The sequence below is a fragment of the Malaclemys terrapin genome, chromosome 1 (genome assembly GCF_027887155.1).
Source record: "Malaclemys terrapin pileata isolate rMalTer1 chromosome 1, rMalTer1.hap1, whole genome shotgun sequence".
NCBI lineage: Eukaryota > Metazoa > Chordata > Testudines > Emydidae > Malaclemys > Malaclemys terrapin.
The window spans coordinates 7,270,699-7,291,797 of record NC_071505.1 but is presented as its reverse complement, the minus strand read 5'-3'; the positions used below and the strand labels follow the sequence as shown (position 1 = coordinate 7,291,797).

General features: G+C 48.7%; 1 protein-coding gene across 1 annotated transcript in view; it reads left to right on the top strand.

Annotated features, from left to right (window-relative positions):
* The window catches only part of EXOC4 (exocyst complex component 4), a 592,122-nt gene extending 589,605 nt beyond the window's left edge, over positions 1–2,517 (top strand). Inside the window, exon 18 of the mRNA XM_054015768.1 lies at positions 999–2,517. Coding sequence (XP_053871743.1) covers positions 999–1,236 — 238 coding nt within the window. The 3' untranslated portion in view covers positions 1,237–2,517. The remainder of the gene's footprint in view (positions 1–998) is intronic.
* Positions 2,518–21,099: the final 18,582 nt, after the last annotated feature.

The following is a 21,099-nucleotide window of genomic DNA, read 5'->3' as shown; positions in this document are numbered from 1 at the left end:
CTTTGACCACGTTGGACTGAGAGAGTCTGAATGAACTGCAATGTGCTGGCTGGTTTGTACTTGTGTCCACTGCCCTCTAGAGGCCAGATGTCTAAAGATAACATTCCTGCTGTTACTAACTGCTAGAGAAGATTTTCCCTGTAGTTTCCCATGGTACAGAGGTGCGGTTTAGTTGCGGATGAATGGTATGAGATGTGGCGGGGCACAAGGGATGTCCTCCCCCATCTATCTATCCGGCACTGGTGAGGCCACACATGGAGTACTGTGTCCAGTTTTGGGCCCCCCACTACAGAAGGGATGTGGACAAATTGGAGAGAGTCCAGTGGAGGGCAACAAAAATGATTAGGGGGCTGGGGCACATGACTTATGAGGAGAGGCTGAGGGAACTGGGGTTATTTAGTCTGCAGAAGAGAAGAGTGAGGGGGTATTTGATAGCAGCCTTCAACTACCTGAAGGGGGGTTCCAAAGAGGATGGAGCTCAGCTGTTCTCAGTGGTACCAGATGACAGAACAAGGAGCAATGGTCTCAAGTTGCAGTGGGGGAGGTCTAGGTTGGATATTAGGAAACACTATTTCACTAGGAGGGTGGTGAAGCACTGGAATGGGTTACCTAGGGAGGTGGTGGAATCTCCATCCTTAGAGGTTTTTAAGGCCCGGCTTGACAAAACCTTGGGATTTAGTTGGGGTTGGTCCTGCTTTGAGCAGAGGGTTAGACTAGAGGTCTCTTCCAACCCTAATCTTCTATGATCTGTCTGTTATCACCTGTTGTCTCACGTCTTATACTTAGATTGTAAGTCTTTGGGGGTAGGAACTGTCTTTTTGTTCTTTGTTTGTACAGCACCTAGCACAGTGAGGTCCCAGTCTATGACTGGGATTCGTAGGCGCTACCATAATACAATAATGCATAATAAATTACAGTGTGTTGTAGTGTAAATGGATGTATTGATTCAAAAGCACCTGGGATCATGCTCATGGCTGGTTTCCTTGCTTGCTTTACAGGCAATATTACGAGATGCTGTACAACACAGCGGACGAGCTCTTAAACGTAGTGGTGGATCAAGGAGTGAAGTACACGGAGCTGGAGTACATCTACGCCTTGAGCTTGCTGCACCGTAGCCAGACTGGCGTCGGGGACCAGACAACCCAGAACATGAGACTGCAGCGCCTGAAAGAGATCATCTGCGAGCAGGCTGCCATCAAACAGGCCACCAAGGACAAGAAAATCACGACAGTGTAACCCATGCCATCACGTCCCAGAATCAGAACAACATGGGGCACTGCCCCTGCGGTGCAATCTGTAGTAACCATTGATAAAACATGTATGTTCTGGGTGGTATTGTACTGTACTAATAGCAAGGGGACATACAGTCTGTGGTTTGGGTTTGGGTTTTTTACACTTAATCATGCCAAGCTTCCCTAATGTGTTATCCTGAGAGCATTTGCACTGATCTCCCTTCACCAAGAGGAAACTTACAAAGTTTAACTGAGATGAAATTTGGATAGGGGTGGGGTTGGGGGGATAGTGATGCAAATGAATATCGGGCTGTCTGTGTTGAGCTATTACTGCTTTGCCTTGGGTTCTAAAGGGGGTAGCCAGCTTGGGGGCGGGGGGAGCAGTGAGGGGAAGGATTCTCTCTTTGTTAGTCTGATACCATAAAGGGAGGTTCAGCTACCACTAGTGGAAACAGCACCATGGCCGTCAAGGGCAGATCTAGATCTAATTTGTGAAATCTTGATGGTCTTGAAGTTGTCTCAAGGTTTTGTTGATTTGAGCGCTGTCAACACTATTGCTCTTCTGTACAATGCTATGTAGGTGCATTGATTTTTTTATTATTATTTTATTTTATTGCTGTTTCCATTGCAAAGAGAACTGGTTGCTTGTTCCCAACTGGTGGAACTTGGCTTTCCTTTTGAATGGTGTTGAGCCAATTCACGTGTCATTAGAGGCAACACACTGGGTCATCAGTTTCAATTTCCACTGTTCCTCTGCCTCAGAGCCATGAATCGTCCTGTTCCAGATAATGGTGGAAGTAGGTGGAAATTGCAAACTCAACTTTTTAACAGGCAGGGAAACTTCTTCAGAGATTTAACTCTCCCTTTCGTAAATATCACTTGGGTCAGTCACTGCTTGAAAGATACACCCTGATTCACATCACTGGTACTGTCGCATATGTGTACACAACAGTAATGGGCAGGGAAGGGGGGAGGAGGTAGGTTCAGAGTGCCCACTTGTCTGAGATGAGTTTCTGAACACCATGCTAATCTGTTGCAGCATCATTTCCCTCTTTCCTTCCACCATTCACTACTCACCCACACTGGAAAAGGATCCTTATTCATCATGGCTGATGGATTTCTTCCAATCTTTAATACAAAGTGTGCATTGTATTCCTATTTTTGAGAGGGCAATTGCCACCCAAGGTTTGGTGTCACGTCCTGGGCTGTGTTCTCTTTGTCCTGCAAAACTGCTTGTGCAGCGGCTGTCTTGACAACTGCCAAATTAAAGAATGTTTAAAGAATCCTTAAAGATTGTTGTGGAGGTTTTTTAAATTATTGTTATTAATCTTAGTGTTTATTTTGTACTTGCTCAGCACCTGGTATCTAGGGATTGTCCAGCACTTTACAATTAGGTTAAATGAAGCTTATATCACCCTTGTGTGGGAGGTATTCTTGCCTTTGTACAGATGGGGAAAATGGGGACACAGAGAGGTGACGAGAATGCCAAAGTTCACTCAATAAAACAGAACCGGAAGTAGACACCATGTCCCCTGCTCTAACCACTAGATAACAGTGTCTTTCCGATGTCTTAATAGCCCTAGTAGTCTGCCAAAGAAATTCAATGTAAACTGCTTCAGACAATGAGTCTGGGATGTTCTCACGCAGATACTTTCAGACTATGAGAGGGATGGAGAAAACCTTTATCAACAGCCTCTAATTTTCCATCTGTCCCTTGTTAATTTATTTTAATGACCTTTAACACACCAGCTAGAGAAGCAATTTTTGATGTGATACAAGTTCAGTGTCAATGGTCCACACATAACAGGAGCCTCATAGAATATCAGGGTTGGAAGGGACCTCAGGAGGTCATCTAGTCCAACCCACTGCTCAAAGCAGGACCAATCCCCAACTAAATCATCCCAGCCAGGGCTTTGTCAAGCCTGACCTTAAAAACCTCTAAGGAAGGAGATTCCACCACCTCCCTAGGTAACCCATTCCAGTGCTTCACCACCCTCCTAGTGAAAAAGTTTTTCCTAATATCCAACCTAAACCTCCCCCACTTCAACTTGAGACGGTTACTCCTTGTTCTGTCATCTGGTGCCACTGAGAACAGTCTAGATCCATCCTCTTTGGACCCCCCTTTCAGGTAGTTGAAAGCAGCTATCAAATCCCCCTTCATTCTTCTCTTCTGCAGACTAAACAATCCCAGTTCCCTCAGCATAAGCATGTCACTGGAATAACCATTACTTGGTTTCATTATTATTATTATTATTATGGTCTAGGTGGAGCCAGTAGTGCTGCCTCTAGTTAAGATGGCCCAGCACTTTAAATTATAAAACCCCATTTTCAGTTGTTTATAACGTGGTCAAACTTTAACCATTCAGACTAAAATTTTCTATCCCGGGTGGCTGCCTCAGGCTCACTTATATTTGAAAGTTCAGCAAAAAGAAAAGAAAAAAGGTTCAGCTGTTTCTCAGAAAAAGGTAAGGGAAAAATACATGGTTTGACCACGTTAGAAGAATTCTTACAGTTGTTGAATTGAGACGGACTAGTGCCTCCCAGCTATAGAGAAAATGCTTGACATTTCAAATCCACCCTGAGATTAGGGATGTGCCTTTTTGTGTCCCCATGAAAAGAAAGGATGGTCGCAAAGTTAGCGCAATCAAATGCCACACTGGAGAATTGAGTTCTACCCTTTCCTCTGCCATGAAGTTCCTATGTGAACTTCACCCCAGGAAAATTCACCCAAATATGCCCAAGTTATAAGCCTCCAAAACCTGCAATTTCACATGCTCAGTAGAGACTTTAGAGACTAGATATTCAGTGTGCAGGATGGATGAGGTTCTGGGAATGAATCAGGCTTGTGTGTAGGGCCCCTGCCTCATTTGTTGCAGAAATTGGAAGATGTGTAGTAAGAGAGACAGGGAATTGCGGGAAGAAAAAGGATGATTTCAAGATTAACTCAATCAAATGCCACTCTGCAGAATTAGATTCTATCCCTGCCTCTGCCACAGAGCTGGGCAAGTCACTTAAACCAAATTTTTCACAGGTGGCCACTAATTCTATGTGCCTCACTTCCTGGGGCACTCACGACTGCAAGCCAGTGCTTCATTTGTGCCGGGGTTGGCCAGGGCTGAGCCCCGGCGCCTCTGGGCTGGGCAGTTCGTAGCCCCGGCATCTCGGCTTGCAGCATCAGTTATGAAAGTAAAAAAATTGCTTGAGCCCCAGCCCCTCTTTCGTTACAAATTAAGCATTGCTGCAACCTGGAGTCGATCGGAGCTGTGCTTTGAACATACAAAGTGATTTAAATGCTAAATATTCTGAAAAATCAGGCCCTCGGGGTCTTAAATTGGGCACCCAAAATTAGTGGAGACTTTTGACAATTTGGACCTTAATAATAAATAGAGATATACCTAGCTCACAGAACCAGAAGGGACCCTGAAAGGTCATTGAGTCCAGCCCCCTGCCTTCACTAGCAGGACCAAGTACTGATTTTTGCCCCAGATCCCAAAGTGGCCCCCTCAAGGATTGAACTCAAGCCTGGGTTTAGCAGGCCAATGCGCAAACCACTGAACTATCTCTGTGCTTCAGTTCCTATCTGTAAAATGGGAACAGTGTGGTGATAGTAATAACACCTACTCTCACAGGGGCGTTATGAAGATAAATTCATTAGTGTTTGTGAAGGACTCCGATTCTTTGATGACAGCACCGTAGAGAAGCTCCAGAGGAAGTTAACAATTCTGTATTCAGAACAGGATTTGAATGGTGTGCAATAAATTAGGCCTGTGATCACACATTGATTAAGAAGAATTAATCTTCTTAAGAGCATGTGAGGCAGGGGTCCTGTAGAAAAATATGTAATTAAAAACTGTATCATAAGGCGCACACAGCTGGGGAGGCCAAATTAAGGTGGCAGTGGGCACCTTACTTTTGGCATTTCCTCAACGTTGACTGCTTGAATTTACAACCTTAATATTGTTCAAAGTCATTTTTCTGAATGTGATTATTTATGTAGGGTGACATTTATCCCTGTGCAGAGGGCTCTGCGCAAGGATCAATTTCCCCAACAGCAGCCAAAGTGCCCTGGACAAATATGCAGAGACGGTCCCCTACCCTTGAAGAGCTTACAGTCTAAATGGTGTCCAGTGAGATACATCTAGGGTCCTTTCAACCAGTATAGCCAGAGAAAATATGAGGTACTATCAATCAGTCTAGGTACTTACATAGCCTTCATCACTGTAGTATCTGAGCACCATGAAATTATCAATGGATTTTATCCCACAACACCCCTGGCAGGCAGGTATTATCCCATTTTACAGATGGGCAACTAAAGCTTACTTGTCCAAGGTCCAACAAGAAATCTGTGGCAGGAATTGAACCTAATTGTCCTTTCATAGAATATCAGGGTTGGAAGGGACGGACCTCAGGAGGTCATCTAGTCCAACCCCCTGCTAAAAGCAGGACTAATCCCCAGCATATTATTGTCCTAAATGGCTCCCTTAAGGATTGAACTCACAACCCTGGTTTTAGCAGGCCAATGCTCAAACCACTGAGCTATCCTAGTTATAGTCCAATACTTAATAGATCTACCCCTAACTAGGTACATTCTCTGTAGAGACATTTCTTCTACTGGAACCTCTGACATATTCTAATAACCCTCTGAGAGAGGCAAAGGCCCTTCCTTCCACTTGTCTAGCCTAAAGCTTCTTTAATTTCCAATCATGACTGCATGTAATTCCTTCTCCCTGGAGGAGAGCTCCTTAGCTCGTCCTTGCTTTGACAACGTAACAGAACTTGAGGAGAGCATTGATAGTGTAACCCACGTGACGGGCACAAGAAGAGACTATTCATCATTCATAACGGGAGAGGGTTGGGAAAGGACTCCTTCAGTCATGTGCTGCTGAGTTCTCAGATCCTTTGATGTACAGAGGATGTGTGGGAAGCTTTGAACTTGAAGTTATGGGCTGTTGTAAGCATTCGTCAGTCCATAGTTTTTTTGAGCTTGATTCAAACCAGGTACAAAAAGGTTGACACATGATTTTTTTCATCCTTAAAAAATCGCTTAGTAATCTGAAACTCTGCCTCGTCGTCACAATTCCCAGGTTGGTCTCAGACGTGAGTTCACATTTTCCATCCACCGAGTGGCTGTGCTGGCTGGTGCCTTGACAGATGGCATGAAATCAGGGAAATTCTAAATTTGGGACTATCTTTTTCTTCCTAAATAAATCACTTAATAGAATCTCTTCCGAACTGCAGCTTGCATCGTCCCTCATGTCACCATGAGCCGTAAAATACAATTATAGCTCCAGCTCCTCTCCCTCTGCAGTAGTACGATGAATTTGCTGACTCATAAGGTAGAAGAGCACAACTTCAAGAACGCAAAGAGAGAAAATGTAATGGGATGTTTCCCAGAAGCAAAGAAATGTAGGACTAGACGGGATCATAAGCGGTCACTAGTCCCACCCCCTGCGCTGGAGCAGGGTATGTGCCATGGACAATCTAATAATGCTGTGCACTTAGCTAGCTGCTTTCACCCAAGGATCTCACAGCTAGGTGGTGTTATTGTTAATCCTCCCATAAAATCGTCCTATGGTCAGACTCCGTGATCAAACGGAGGGACAGAGAGGCTAACAGTCTCACCCAAGGGCACAGGGAAGATCAGTGGCAGAGATGGGAACCTAGAAATTCTGACTGCAAATACCCTGCTCTAGCCACTAGTTGGCACTCCACGGTACAGGCTTCCTTGCTGTATCATAAGAAGATGCCATCAGAAATAACTACTCATTATCACTAATATAATCTTTAATTAATATTATACATTGAGCAGCTGCCTTCTAATGCAGCCCTTTTTCTTGCAGACAAGGGCTATGACACTTCAGGGTTTGGGCCAAGATTTTAAAAAATAGGAGCATGAAGTCAGGCTCCTAAATCCATGTTTAGGCTTGTTACAGGTCGCTCTCCTCCCCACTGGACTAGGCTGACCACCTGTTCTGAACTGAGTGGGACAGTCCTGAAATGCAGAGTTCAAGTCCTGGTCCCAGGCTGGCTGACTGACTCCGGGACAGCATTTGGTCCAGATTCCCCACAGTGTCTGCCCAAGGTTCAGGGGCAGTGCCAGCCTCTTCCTGGTGAGGGGGGCTGAGGTGGGCCTTAGCCCCCCCCTCACCACAAGGCCCTGCCCCTGCTGCTCTTCCCCCAAGGCCCTGCTCCCTGGCAGAGCCAAAACCAGGCCATTGTAAGAGCCACCCAGGTAGCCTGGGCCTCTGTTGGGAGTCCTGAAATCTCCAACTGCCCTGAGCGATGTGCCCCGAGGGACTGCTCTCAGGTCCCCCGCCCAGAGCAGGTGAAAGGTCCAGGGCTCCCCACAGCGGCCCAGGCTCCCTGGGCAGCTCTTATCGAGGCCCGTCTCCAGCTTCTGGCCTGGTCAAGGGGCTGGTCCTCGGGGGAGGAGGAGGAGCAGGGGGTGGGGCCACAGAGGGGGGCGGAGCTCCTGCACGTGGTTGGGTTTTGCCTTTTGGAAAGGTGGTCACCCTACGCAGGACAGCACCATTTCCTGGTGGTTCTGGGGACTGGCGCGGTTAGGCCGACGCCCCTTCCAGCAGTTACATCCCTTCAGTCTCTCCTTTTCAGCCCTTCTCTCGCTCCAGGAACCATAGCGTCGTCTTCATGACTCAGCCCTCTGGCCAGGTCACTAGTGTGGTTCTCCTTCCGGGAGAGTGGAGAGTGTATCCGGGTCTTGCTCTCCAGCAGTTTCAGTCTTCTGCTTCACTGCCGCATGGTGCCACTCCCGCAGCGGCTGGCAGGGGAACCTGCAGCCACCCTCTCCTCCGGGTCCCACCTCAGGGACTCTCTACACGGCAACCAAGGTCCGTCCCCTTCACCTTGCTGCCTTTCCCTGAGCCGCTTCCATACCTCCTGGCCTTCTATGGTGACTGGATAACAAGGGTGTAAAATTGAGATGGGGGTGGGAGGTAATAGGCACCTATAGGAGACAAATCCCCTAATATCAGGGTTCGCCCAATAATATCGAGACATCTCATCACCCTGTGGCCTTCCCCACTGCCCTGGGTTTGCCAGGCTCATTGTTCAATATCTTCATTAATGATCTGGAGTATGGCGTGGACTGTACTCTCTGCAAGTTTGCAGATGACACTAAACTGGGAGGAGTGGTAGATACGCTGGAGGGTAGGGGTAGGGATAGAATACTGAGGGACCTAGACAAATTAGAGGATTGGGTCAAAAGAAATCTGATGAAGTTCAACAAGAACAAACGCAGAGTCCTGCACTTAGGACGGAAGAATCCCATGCACTGCTACAGACTAGGGACCGAATGGCTAGGCAGCAGTTCTGCAGAAAAGGGCTTAGGGGTTACAGTGGACGAGATGTTGGATATGAGTTGACAGTGTGCCCTTGTTGCCAAGAAGGCTAACGGCATTTTGGGCTGTATAAGTAGGGGCATTGCCAGCAGATCGAGGGACGTGATCATTCCCCTCTATTCAACACTGGTGAGGCCTCATCTGGAGTATTGTGTCCAGTTTTGGGCCCCACTCTACAAGGATGTGGAAAAATTGGAAAGAGTCCAGCGGAGGGCAACAAAAATGATTACGGGTCTGGAGCACATGTCTTATGAGGGAACTGGGATTGTCTAGTCTGCAGAAGAGAAGAATGAGGGGGGATTTGATAGCTGCTTTCAACTACCTGAAAGTGGGTTCCAAAGAGGATGGATCTAGACCGTTCTCAGTGGTAGCAGATGACAGAACAAGGAGTAATGGTCTCAAGTTGCAGTGGAGGAGGATATTAGGTTGGATATTAGGAAACACTAGTTCACTAGGAGGGTGGTGAAGCACTGGAATGGGTTACCCAGGAGGTGGTGAAATCTCCTTCCTTAGAGGTTTCTAAGGTCAGGCTTGACAAAGCCCTGGCTGGGATGATTTAATTGGGGATTGGTCCTGCTTTGAGCCGGGGGTTGGACTAGATGATCTCCTGAGGTCCCTTCCAACCCTGATATTCTATATTTCTTCACTCCCTCCTCCCAGGGAGTAACTTTAGGCTTATCTCTGCCACCCCCCAAACACACCTCCCTCTTCCCAGGGACTGACTGGAGACTCCTTCCCTGGACCTCCCCCCCCACAACTGCTTCCAATTTTCTGTTTTTTTCCCAAAGCCATGCCCATCCCTCCCCCCAGGAGAGCTGCTCTCTGATCAGGTGCCTCCAGCCTCACGCTCCTCCATTTACAGTCTAATTACCTGACTGGGCCCATCTGGCCCAGTTCAGCTCTTGAAGGGACAGTGTGGGGAGCAATCCCCATCACACACCCCCATTCCCTGATTTTCAGAAGTGCTAAGCACCTTACGTTCTCGTTGGCTCTTATTGGCATGCTGCACGTTCCGCTCCTTGCAACCAAGCCCCGCAGTGCACATGCCATAACTAGGGCCTTTCAAATTCAGGGTCCATTTTGGTCAATTTCACGCTCATAGGATTTAAAAAATCATAAATTTTATGATTTCAGCTATTTACATCTGAAATTTCAGTGTTGTAGTTGTAGGAGTCCTGACCCAAAAAGGAGTTGTGGGGGCAGGGGGGTGTCGCAAGTTTATTGTGGGGGGGTTGCGGTACTGCTACCCTTACTTCTGCGCTGCTGCTGGTGACTGCGCTGCCTTTACAACTGGGCAGATGGAGAGCGGCGGCTGCTGGCCGGGAGCCCAGCTCTGAAGGCAGCACCACTGCCAGCAGCAGCGCAGAAGTAAGGATGGCATGGTATGGTATTGCCACCCTGACATCTGTGCTGCTGCCTACAGAGCAGGGCCTTCAGTCAGCAGCCGCCACTCTCCAGCCGCCCAGCTCTGAAGGCAGCAGCGCAGAAGTAAAGTGTGGCATGATATGGTATTGCCACCCTTACTTCTGTGCTGCTGCTGGCAGGGCACTGCCTTCAGAGCTGGGTGCCTCGCCAACAGCCGCCGCTCTCCAGCCACCCAGCTCTGAATGCAGTGCAGAAGTAAGGGTGGCAATACCATAACCCCCCTAAAATAACCTTGTGACCCCCCTGCAACTCCCTTTTGGTTCAGGATCCCCAATTTGAGAAATGCTGGGCTCCCCCATGAAATCTGTATAGTAGAGGGCAAAAGCACACAAAAGAGCAGATTTCACTGGGTGGGAGACCAGATTTCATGGTCCGTGACGCGATTTTCATGGCTGTGAATTTGGTAGGGCCCTAACAATAACATATCCACTGCAAAGACAGCAACGTTCAATCCAGCCTCTTGTGTGCTTCCCTGACAACACCTACGGAACATGCTCTTCCAAATGGACAAAAGGTCAGTGGCAGTGACCTGGGCAGTCGGCGTCAACTGAGTTATTGTGACAGCGGTTTTTTGGCTGATGTGGAATCCGTTAGCAATCTCAGTGGCTGGTTCTCTGTGTCACTAAACCCACGATTCCAATGTACACCCTTGCTGGAGTTTGCACAAAGGTGCCAACAATTGAAAAAGCCATTGAGTTGGAAGTCGCTTAGAAATGAGCCTTCCAGGTCAGTCTGCGTCAGATACACAGGGGGTAAGTTTGTGTGCCAGATCTGTTCTCCTGATGCAGGGAGGATTTTAATGCTCTCATTCTCTTTTTATGAGACCACAAATAACAGCCATCTCCAGGTTATGTGACGCCGATGAATTTTGCCTTCAGAAACCTGCATTCCCTGCCACGTTATCACAAAGAAATATCAATTTATGGACAAGACCTGGAGTTTCTATTTCATGAAATGCTGTCAGCACAGCCAGTATGCAAAGAGTAATCTTGTATAGACATGAGCCTTTGGTGCTTAAAGGGGCAAGAAAATACACCTCCAGCCTGCAGAGTGAAATATTTTCACTGCGGCTATAAAAGTTCATGGGGGGTTTCATGATTTCCTTTTTACTGCCTCGTAATTTTGAATGGGTCTTCATTATCACATTATTTCAAAGCCAGTGCCAGACACAATATCGTAAGAGGCGGGTGAAGGGAAATAACTCACATTCCTTCCACCCTCATGTCTTAACTGGCAGCCCTCCCCCTAGACTCTCCCTTGATTGAGTTTGAAATAAGCCAGCCTGTGTCATAGCAACGATCAAAAAATAACCCCCATATGATGTGGTGCTCCCAATCTCATATGTTGCCAGACACATGAGGCTACTCAGGGAAAACACTCTTTGGAAAGGCACTGCTCCACTGAAATCCTCCCTTATGCTTTTATTGGTTGCTATTTTATGCTCACAGGTCATAATTGCACATTTCCGTCCAACATGGTAAGAAACCAAGAATGGGACGAGCCGAGCCAAGAGGAAATTAGCATGAAAGATTATTATTTTTAATCTGATTCCTAACAGCTTTGGTACAGTTGGATTCTTGGTCATTTACCGTTTTCTGTACAAAAAACCAAAGGCACAGCTAAGTTACAAGTGTTAATCACGGTCACATGGCAAGTCAGCCTCAGATCTGAGGCCAGATTGGGAAGGTGAAAAGGGAATTCTGCAAATCACCTCCCACCCTTTTCAATGGACTTAACCCTCCTCCCCAGAGATGAGCTTGCTTTTGTTTCAGTAACAAACTATGCAAGTGACCAAAGAGTTGGCCAGAAGCTGGGAATGGGCGACAGGGGATGGATCACTTGATGATTACCTGTTCTATTCATTCCCCCTGGGGCACCTGGCATTGACCACTGTTGGAAGACAGGATACTGGGCAAGATGGACCTTTGGTCTGACCCAGCATGGCCGTTCTTATGAGTACCACAAGGTCTTTTCTGTGTTAATCTTCATTCAGGTCCCAGCTCTCAAAAGCACTAACCCCATTCACTGTCTTCAATGGGACTTACGCACGTGCTTATGGGTGTGTCTACACTTCAAAATGCTACAGCTGTGCTGCTGCAGTGCTTCAGTATAGATGCTGGAGGGCATGGATCAGCGTTCACGTCACACTCCCTGGCAGTACTAGGCCCAAGCCAGGGAAGCTAACAATCCAACCGATCCAAATTCAGTGATGAATCCTGGTTACGTGCCACCTGAGACATGCATACTCTAAGAAGGCAAAGTGTAGACGCTACCTACTCCGATGGGAGGGATTCTCACATCTGCATAAGTAATCCACCTCCCCGATAGGTTGTAGCTAGGTCAGTCGAAGAATTCTTCCATCAACCTAGCACTGTCTACATGGGCACATAGGCCTGGTCTACTCTGGCAAATTAGATTGGTTTAACTATGTTGGTCAGGAGCATGAATAATCCACGCTCCTGAGCGGCATGGTCAAGCTGACATAAGTGCTTTTCAGAATTGGGGCCTGAGTTTGCTGCTGGTTCTGTCTCCTCCTCAGAGGAAGGGATTCTAGGAAATACGGGGAATGGGATTCCGGGACTCCTGAGTTCTTTTTTTGTCTCTACCACCGGACGATTTAGGGGACATCACGTTCCGCCTCTGTGCCTCAGTTTCCCAATCTGTAAAATGTTCACAATACTCCTCTTCTTCCCAGGGATGTGGAGAGGCTTAAACATTGTGTTCAGTGCACTGAGAGAGCCTCAGATGAAAGGTGCTGTAGAGGTGCAAAGGAGTAGTAGTTACCAGCACGCTGACTCTACAGACATCAGGTTACATTAATGCTCTATTGTCTCTATGTTTAATGAGTTGCTAGACTTACGTGAGCCAAATTTTCCAGTACGTAGGCCTCAAGTTAGACACCTGAACAAAAAGATGCCTGATTTGTCAGATGTGCTGCGCATCCATATCTCCCGCTGGCAGGCCTAAAGGCCGAGTTAGGTGTCTCACTTGATTGTTTTATTATGCGCAGGGTTGATAGCGCCACCTATAATTAAGGTTGTCTAACACTTTCCGTTATAAAACCGTTTTCAGTTGCTTATAGCCTTGCCAAGCTCCAACCATTCGGGCTGAAATTTCCCATGCCGGGTGTCTGCCACAGGCTGAATATTTGGGGAACACTTCAGCAAAAACAGTTCGGCTGTTTATCAGAAGACATTAGGGGAAAATAAGTTTTGCCCACGTTAAAAATGGCTTACAGCCATTTCACTGAGAAGCTCTGTCTCTTCCTTGCTTTGGAGCAGGGCCTTGAAATGCATTGCCCTGGTGTCAGAAATGTGCCTTTTGCTGTGCCCAGGAACATGCAGCTACATTTGGTCATGATAGACGCTTCTGAAAAAATTGCAGTTTGTACATGCTCAGTAGTGACTTGTTAGAGTTTTCTCTGAAGATTCTCTCAGCATGGGATATTTAGGGGCTGAGCAGGGCATAAGAACAGCCATGCTGAGTCAGACAATGGTCCATCTGGCCCAGTAGCCTCTCTCTGACAGTGGCCAGTACTAGAACTTCAGGGGTAGTGTGCAGAACAGGGCAGTTGGAGTGATCCACCCCTGTCTCTCCACCTGGCTTCTGGCAGTCAGAGGTTTAGGGTCGCCCCAGCCTGGGGATGCATCCTTGACCATCTTTGGCTAATAGCCATTGATGGACCTGTCCTCCGTTAACTTATCTAGTTCATTTTGAACCCAGTTATACTTTTGGTCATCCCAACATCCAATGGCAATGAGTTCCACAGATTAATTGTGCATTGTGTGAAAAATTACTTTGTTTGTTTGTATTAAACTGGCTGCCTATTAATTTCATTGGATGACCCTGGGTTTTTGTATTGTGGGAAAGGGTAAATAACACGTCTCTATTCACTTTTTACACACCATTCATGATTTATAGACCTCTGTCATATTCCCCCTCTCATAGTCTCTTTTCTAAGTTGAACAGCCCTAATCATTTTAGTCTCTCCTCATTTGGAAGCCATTCCATACCCTTGATCAATTTTGTTACCTTTTGCTGAACCTTTTGCAGTTCTACTGTATCATTTTAGAGCTGGGGAGACCAGAACTGGACACAGTAATCAAGGTGTGGGCACACCATGGATTTATATAGTGGCATTATGACATTTTCAGTCTTATTTTCTGTTCTTTTCCTAATGGTTCCCAACATTCTGTGAACATTTTTGATTGCTGCTGAGCTGAAATTTTCAGAGAAGTATCCACGGTAATTCCGAGGTCTCTTTCTTGAGTGGTAAGAGCTAATTTTGCTGCAATTGCTCTTCTCAGCTGCCAGGGGGGCCCCCCGGGGCACTAGGCACACGAACTAAGATCAAGGGGACTGTCTTTCCAATATTCTCAATGCTCTCCCTGCCAGCACTCAGGAGAAGGAGAAAGCTGCCTGACTAGAATGCAAGTGGCAGGCAGAGAAAAGCTCCAGAAAGCAAATGCCTCCTCATTCCTCTTCTGCCAGAGAGCTGTGAAACCCACTGGCAACGTGTGCATCTCACCCCTTTCAGTGGCTTGTCCACAGAGAAGATAACAACCTGCTACAGCATGCTACCAATTATTCCAACTGCTCACATGTCAGCTCTGTGCCATGGATCTAACACCTCCCGCAGGGCCGGCCTTACCCATGCGCAAAGTACGCAGCTGCGTTGGGCACCAGGAAATTTGGGGCACCAGATTTCCTGCTGCCCTGCGCAGCTGCGTGCTGCTCCAGCCCCTGCTCCGCCTCTTCCCCATGGGCCGCGCCCCTGCTCCGCCCTAGCCCTGCCCCCACTCCCCTGAGGACTTCAGCAGGGCTGGGCCTGCACTCACCGGCAACGGGAAGTGCAGCAACCCAGCCCCAACCGTGCCGCCTGTGAGTGCTGGGGAGTGGTTCCCCCTGTCCCCCAAGACCTGCCCATCCCCCCCCTGCGGAGGACTGCCCCCCCCTCGGGGGGGGGGGGGGGCTGCGTAGTGCCCCAGAATAGCTAGGGACAGCCCTGACCTCCAGTCCAGCTGGTGACCCGTGTGAGGGAACAGCGTGGTTCCGCATGAAAGCATGTCTGTTTTTTCACTTCATTTGTTTTGTTTTGTTTTTAAACCTAGAAAATTACAGAGAGTTGCCCAGGCAGCTGTAATTCTGACATGTCATTACTCTTGAGTGCGTGACTTAGCAATCTTAATGGTCTTTTCACAGCTTTTTTGAGTGTAATTTATATTACAATAGCTCCTAGAGGCCCCCAGCAAGATCAGGTTCTCTGTGTATATGTAACACGGACAGACCCCAGTCGTCGGCAGGCAGGATCGAACCTGGGACCTCTGGAGCTAAATGCACGAGCCTCTACTGCATGAGCTAAAAGCCACCTGGCCCCTAGCTAAGGCCGTAGCAGACTCTCATTAAGCGTTCTCGGTGCCACTAGAGGGGACAGAACACCACACCCAGGAGGTGTGTGGGTTACATATACACACAGCGAGAGACTGTCCCAGCCCTGAAGAGTTTACGGTCTAAACAGACACGACAAACAGGCTGGGAGGGGCAAGAGAGGGACCAGAGATGAAGTGACTTATCCCAGGCCATGCAGCTGATCGGTGGCAGAGCTGGGCATAAACCCCGCTCCAGCGCTACAGCAGGCTCTACCAGCTCACCCATGTGCCTTTCTAGCATTTTCCATCCACGCTTGAAAACATTTCCCCCGGTGTCGTACAGCTCAGTTTTCACCTTCCCACCGTTGACTCGAGAATGTGCTTGGTAGTCTGGTGTCTTTTTGGATTTTCCGTTCCCACCTCTGCTGATCGGATCTGACAGAAAGAAAGAAAGAAAAAGTGAACAGGTGGCTCTTGCCAGCGTCTAATCATTAAATTTGCTTTTGGGTGACCTATGTGAAAATCAGCAGCAGCAGTTTATTGGGATGTTCATTGCATCAGTGTTCATTATCTACTCTGTTAGACTCAGGCACAACAGCAATCAGTGGGGGAGACAGGGCCTTGGATGTCAGGGTTGGTAATTTCCTCTCCTGAGTTGCAGCGTGAAATACATTTGGCACAGACAAATGACTCCCTCCATTACGGCTCCATACAAGTGCAGCTTAGCTGGTCTTTCAGGCCGGGGACATCGCTGTGTGGCTGATAACTAGAGATGGGCAAAAGTGGTCCTGAAAAAAGTAAAAGTGGCTTGAATCTCGACCCCCCAATGCTTAACAGTTTTTGGAGGCTTGGTTACATCTCTGTGGCTTTCTCCCCCATCTTCCGCCCAAGCTGATGCAAGGTTACTTACATTGACCAGATGCTGCCCCCAACACTTGCTAGAGCTCCCTGTTTGCATCCCCTCCCATTACCCAAACACGGTTCCCAGCCAATGGTCACGTTTTATATTAAGGTTCCATGTATAGATAGTTTATAAAGGGTTAAACTGACGGATAGATGCTTTAATAAATGGTTAATCGATTGTTATAGAGTCCAGCATGTCATTAGATTGCTTATTACCGTAGCTTATAACCATGCATATAACCCATTCCAGTGCTATGCGTATAACACATGCTATCATGCCTATAACAGCCTTATAACAGCTAATCATCATTTATAAACGGGATCTTCACATAAATGAATGCGCCTCACTCCTCCGGTTTCACTGGGAGGCAGAGGTGCTGGAAAAATTAGTTCACTTGCCCATTCACACCCTTTCTTGTCACTGTGCTTGCCCGTGCCTCTGTTTGTCCAGGTTGAATAGGATGGTGCGAGGAAAATCAAGGGCGTATGCACCTGTGGCGGTGTATGCATGTCCCGACTCCTGTTGAAGCGGACGATGGGTGTGCTGACACCGCGGTTACAGTCTAGCTGACTGTTTTGGGCCTCACCACGATAAGGCACAATGGTCAGATTCAAAAGGGCAGTCCCTGGGGTCAGGGCCGAGTGGCCCAGGGGCCAGAGTCAGAGAAGTGGGCCACCACCTAGGAGTGGGTGGCAGCGGCGGGGGGGGGAAGGAGTAGGGGGCCCGCCCCCTCCCTTTCCACTGGGTCCTGGGCCAGGGCCCTGTCAGCAGTGAGCGTAGTCACCACCCAGTCAGCAGGGATCCTTCCACAACACGCTGACTTTCCTCGGGTGCGAGGTACCACTCACTCTACCACCGCCAGGCCACGAACTACCATGAGTCTTGAGGCTGGGGTCCATTCGGCGTCGGGGTCTCCAAGCTCCTCCGACTCCTGTCGACTGGCTGTGGGCAACCAGTCTCCGGTCTGGGCCTCAGGCTCTCTGGTTTCTGCAGTCAGGCTGGAGCCTCCACGCAGCATCCTTCTTTCCTGGCGGTCAGCCCAGAATGAGCTGGACTGCTCTCCTTTATACTAGTGCAGCATTTGGCACATGCCCAGTCTGGTCTAAGGGGCGGGACTTCCCGATTTTGGGGTCTTTTTCTTATATAGGCTCCTATTACCCCCAACGCCCTGTCCTGATTTTTCACACTTGCTGTCTGGTCACCCTAGCTTTCACTCTCCCTGCTTGGCTATTGGGTGACACCCCTTCAGCTGCATGTAACCCCAGCACCTATCACCCGGCTTGGCTTCACCCCTGATAATATATTGCTGCTGCAATACATTGCACCCAATTTTCACCCTTCGTGCACAGAGAACAAGACCTCACCCGAACGAGCTCTTAATAACCACGGAGAAGTAGCTTATTAATCATTTAGAAGAGAAGCCGTAAACTGTAAAAGTCTCTCATCTGCATGATTAGTTCTTACCCAGCTGATTACAAAAGAAAGACATCCATTGAGCCTAGCCTTTTCTTTTTTTTTTAAACAGCTCTTGCTCAGTGCGACTAGATTATCCGGAAAGCAATGGGAAATCCAAGGTAACCCCTCTTCCTCCCCCTCTTCTCTGGTTTGTGAGAGAGACAGACATTGGAAAGGGCAGAGTTTGAATTAGGAGACTGTAAAGGGCTCGCTATACAAACACCAACCTCTCTCTCCCTCGCTGGAATTCGGTTACACTTTTTTCCCTGTCCCTCGGCACAGGCCCGACCTTACCAATTTGAAACCTCATGCACACTGCTGGTCCTGTTTAAGTTACTCACCAGAGCAATACCTCTGTCCTTCACAAGCCGGGGGTCTTTGGTTATCATCAACTATCAACTGCACGGGATCATTAGCCACGATGCAAGGGAGGTAGGGTTGTGGGAACAGGAGTGAATGCATGACTCTGGGTGCATTAGAAATACTAGATTCAATCAGCTGGTGGCAGTAGCAGCCCCAGTGCAAATTTCCTCCACGTTGCCCCAACCATCTGGAAGGCCCATCCCTAGGGGATCACCTCCATCTCTGCATAGGGCCAGATTGCCCCTGCCCTCGAATGGGCAAGCAGGGTGTGGTAGCCACTAGAAGTCCCTTCCCAGCACACTCTGCACAAAATTGGGGACTGGATGATCTTTATATCCTGATACCTGTAAGGCAGGAGGTGGGCCAGTGGTCATCCCCACCAGCCCACCCAGTCTCCATCCCCTATCCCAGCACAGACCCAAGACCATAGAGAGGAGCCTCTGCAGACCCCAGTACTTCCAGGAAGGCAGCTAAGCTCTGTTTCTTTCAGTGAATGGTGCTATCCAGCTGTGAATCCAATGGGTACGATGGGCACTCAACACATGATCCCATTGCAGCCAATGGTAACTCAGGTTACTCAGGTAAGCCTTGCAGAATTGGGCCCTATCACTCTAACCACCTGTCCATTAGGAGCTGGAGAGAGAGAGAGTTCATTTCGGCTATGTGGTGGTAACAACCTGGGCCAGATTTGGAGCAATTTCCTAGAGGGGAGCAGGCTTCATAACCTGTTATCACCCATTCGGCCCTCTCAGCTGGCGTGTCCAAATAGCAGACTTGTTGCTTTGATGCAGAGACAATGGCAGAAATTTTGACCAAGCAAGTGCACTGACCTAGGAGCGCTGCTATGCCTCAGGAACGAATGTCCCACTTTGCCCCACCTGCCTCAACCAGCTCTGGCAAACGAGGACTGCAGGGAATTTGAATTGGCTGACTAGCAAGGTGGCAGGGCCCAAACGCAGAGGCTGGAGCTCCATTCAGCAAGCGCCTCTCACTTAATGCCACGCATGTGCAAAAACACAATGAGTGGAATCCCGCTACCCCTTCCAGAGTCTCTGGCTGTGGGGGCCAAGTGAGTGGCAATCAGTCTTATATTGAAATTGAAGCACGCTGCAATGTTAATAAAGCGCAGCCAGTGGGAGATGTTTGAAGATTATTTAGATATGCATAATTACTGCTTAATCCTGCTCCCGACGCCATCAAAGGCGTCGGCAGAAGTTTAAACTCCACAGCTTAATGCAGTAAACAGCACAGTTCTGATTATTCATCTCTCCTCCAGTGGATTGAGCAGCCGTCAGTGATAATTTTATCAGCTGTTATCAGCCAGCTTTTCTCTTCAACATGCAGCACAGGGCTCCCAATCAAAGCACTTGAAAGGTTGGTGGGGGAGGGAATCAAGTGCTGCATATTGAGTGGCCAGATTAGCGCAGTGAATGAGAAGCGGAAGGCTGGGGGTGCATATCATGGGCTCTGGGGACACTTGAGTCCAGCTGGGTCAGAAAAGGTCTTGTCTGGAGCACAGGAGATGCTGGATCTGACATGTTTGGTGATGGCTGTGGGGAGAGGGAGGTCGGGTGAAAGAGCAGGAGGGGGTGAAACAATGGGCTTGTGATTAAGGCACTGAGCTAGCCTGCCGGAGTTCTGGGTTAGATTCCTGGTCCTGCCGTAGCCTCCTTATGGCCAAGTGTAAAAAGGTCCCTTTGTCTCAGGCCTAAAAAAAGGGGGATACTTTTCTATCTCACAAAGGTATCAGTGTCAGGAGGGTTAGCGGCTGGGTTGTGGTCATGAAGGGGCCATAAAAGCACACAGCTGGATAGGAATCTGGAGCAGTTGAGGGAGAAGTATTGCATGCAAGTTTTAAATAGTCTACCTTCCAAAGCAGATCAAGTAACCAGCCCCCACCAGGTGATGTGTGGGGATAACTGCCACCCAGAATCATCTGTCAAAGCCATCTCTAGGCAGAGTCTTAATTTAAATAAGCAAGGCCCTGTGTCCTATGTGGCAGAGAACCCAGAACTATGTACCAGTGCCCCTCCTCCATCTTTCTCACCGATCCCCCACTTTTCATAAGTGTAGGGGTGTCAACTCCAATGCTCTGCTCAGATTCTAACCTGGTCATTGCATTCTACATACCTAAAGTCCCCCTTGCAATTTCAATTCATACCTATATTCAAACCACACCTGGGCCTAAATGGCTACATGCAGTTGAACTGTGATTGCCCCACCTCAGGGTGGCTGCATTTCAGGGCGTTCCCTCTTTTTGCTTATCGACAAGCACATACCCGTTTGCAAAATGCTGAGAGGTTCTTGGAGATGAAAAAGGCTACAGAAATGGAACAACTTCTGTTCTACTTTTGTAAAGACCACGGTGTACGTTTAGTCAGTTTAATACACCGTTGTTGGGGGGAGGGTTGGAACTGCATTGGAGGTGGCAGTGCCACCTGCCCTTTCTTTGGCTGGGGGGGTAGCAATGCTTTGCAGGGGAAGAGGGAAGTATGAGGCGCTGAGGCCAAGTAGTGTCATGCACAGCACTCAGAGCGTAAAGTTTTGCAGACAAAGCACAGGCCTGGAGCGCCATTCCTAGCTCTGCCCTGACTCCCTGGGCAAGGGATTTAACCCATCTGTGCCTTGGGTCTCCCTCCCATCAGACGGGGTTAATGCCTACCTCACAGGGGTGTTTTGAGGCAGGGGCAGCGCTATGTATTTTGCCGCCCCAAGCACAGCAGTCAGGCAGCTTTCGGCGGCGTGCCTGCGGGAGGTCCGCCGGTCCCGCGGCTTCGGTGTACCCGCCGCCGAATTGCCGCCGAAGCCGCGGGACTGGCGGACCTCCCGCAGGCATGCCGCCGAAGGCTCCCTGACTGCCACCCACACAGCGACCGGCAGGCTGCCCCCCGCGGCTTGCTGCCCCAGGCACACGCTTGGTGCGCTGGTGCCTGGAGCCGCCCCTGGTAGAGGAGAAATCCATGCATGTTTGTAAAGTTCTTTGAGCCCTCTAC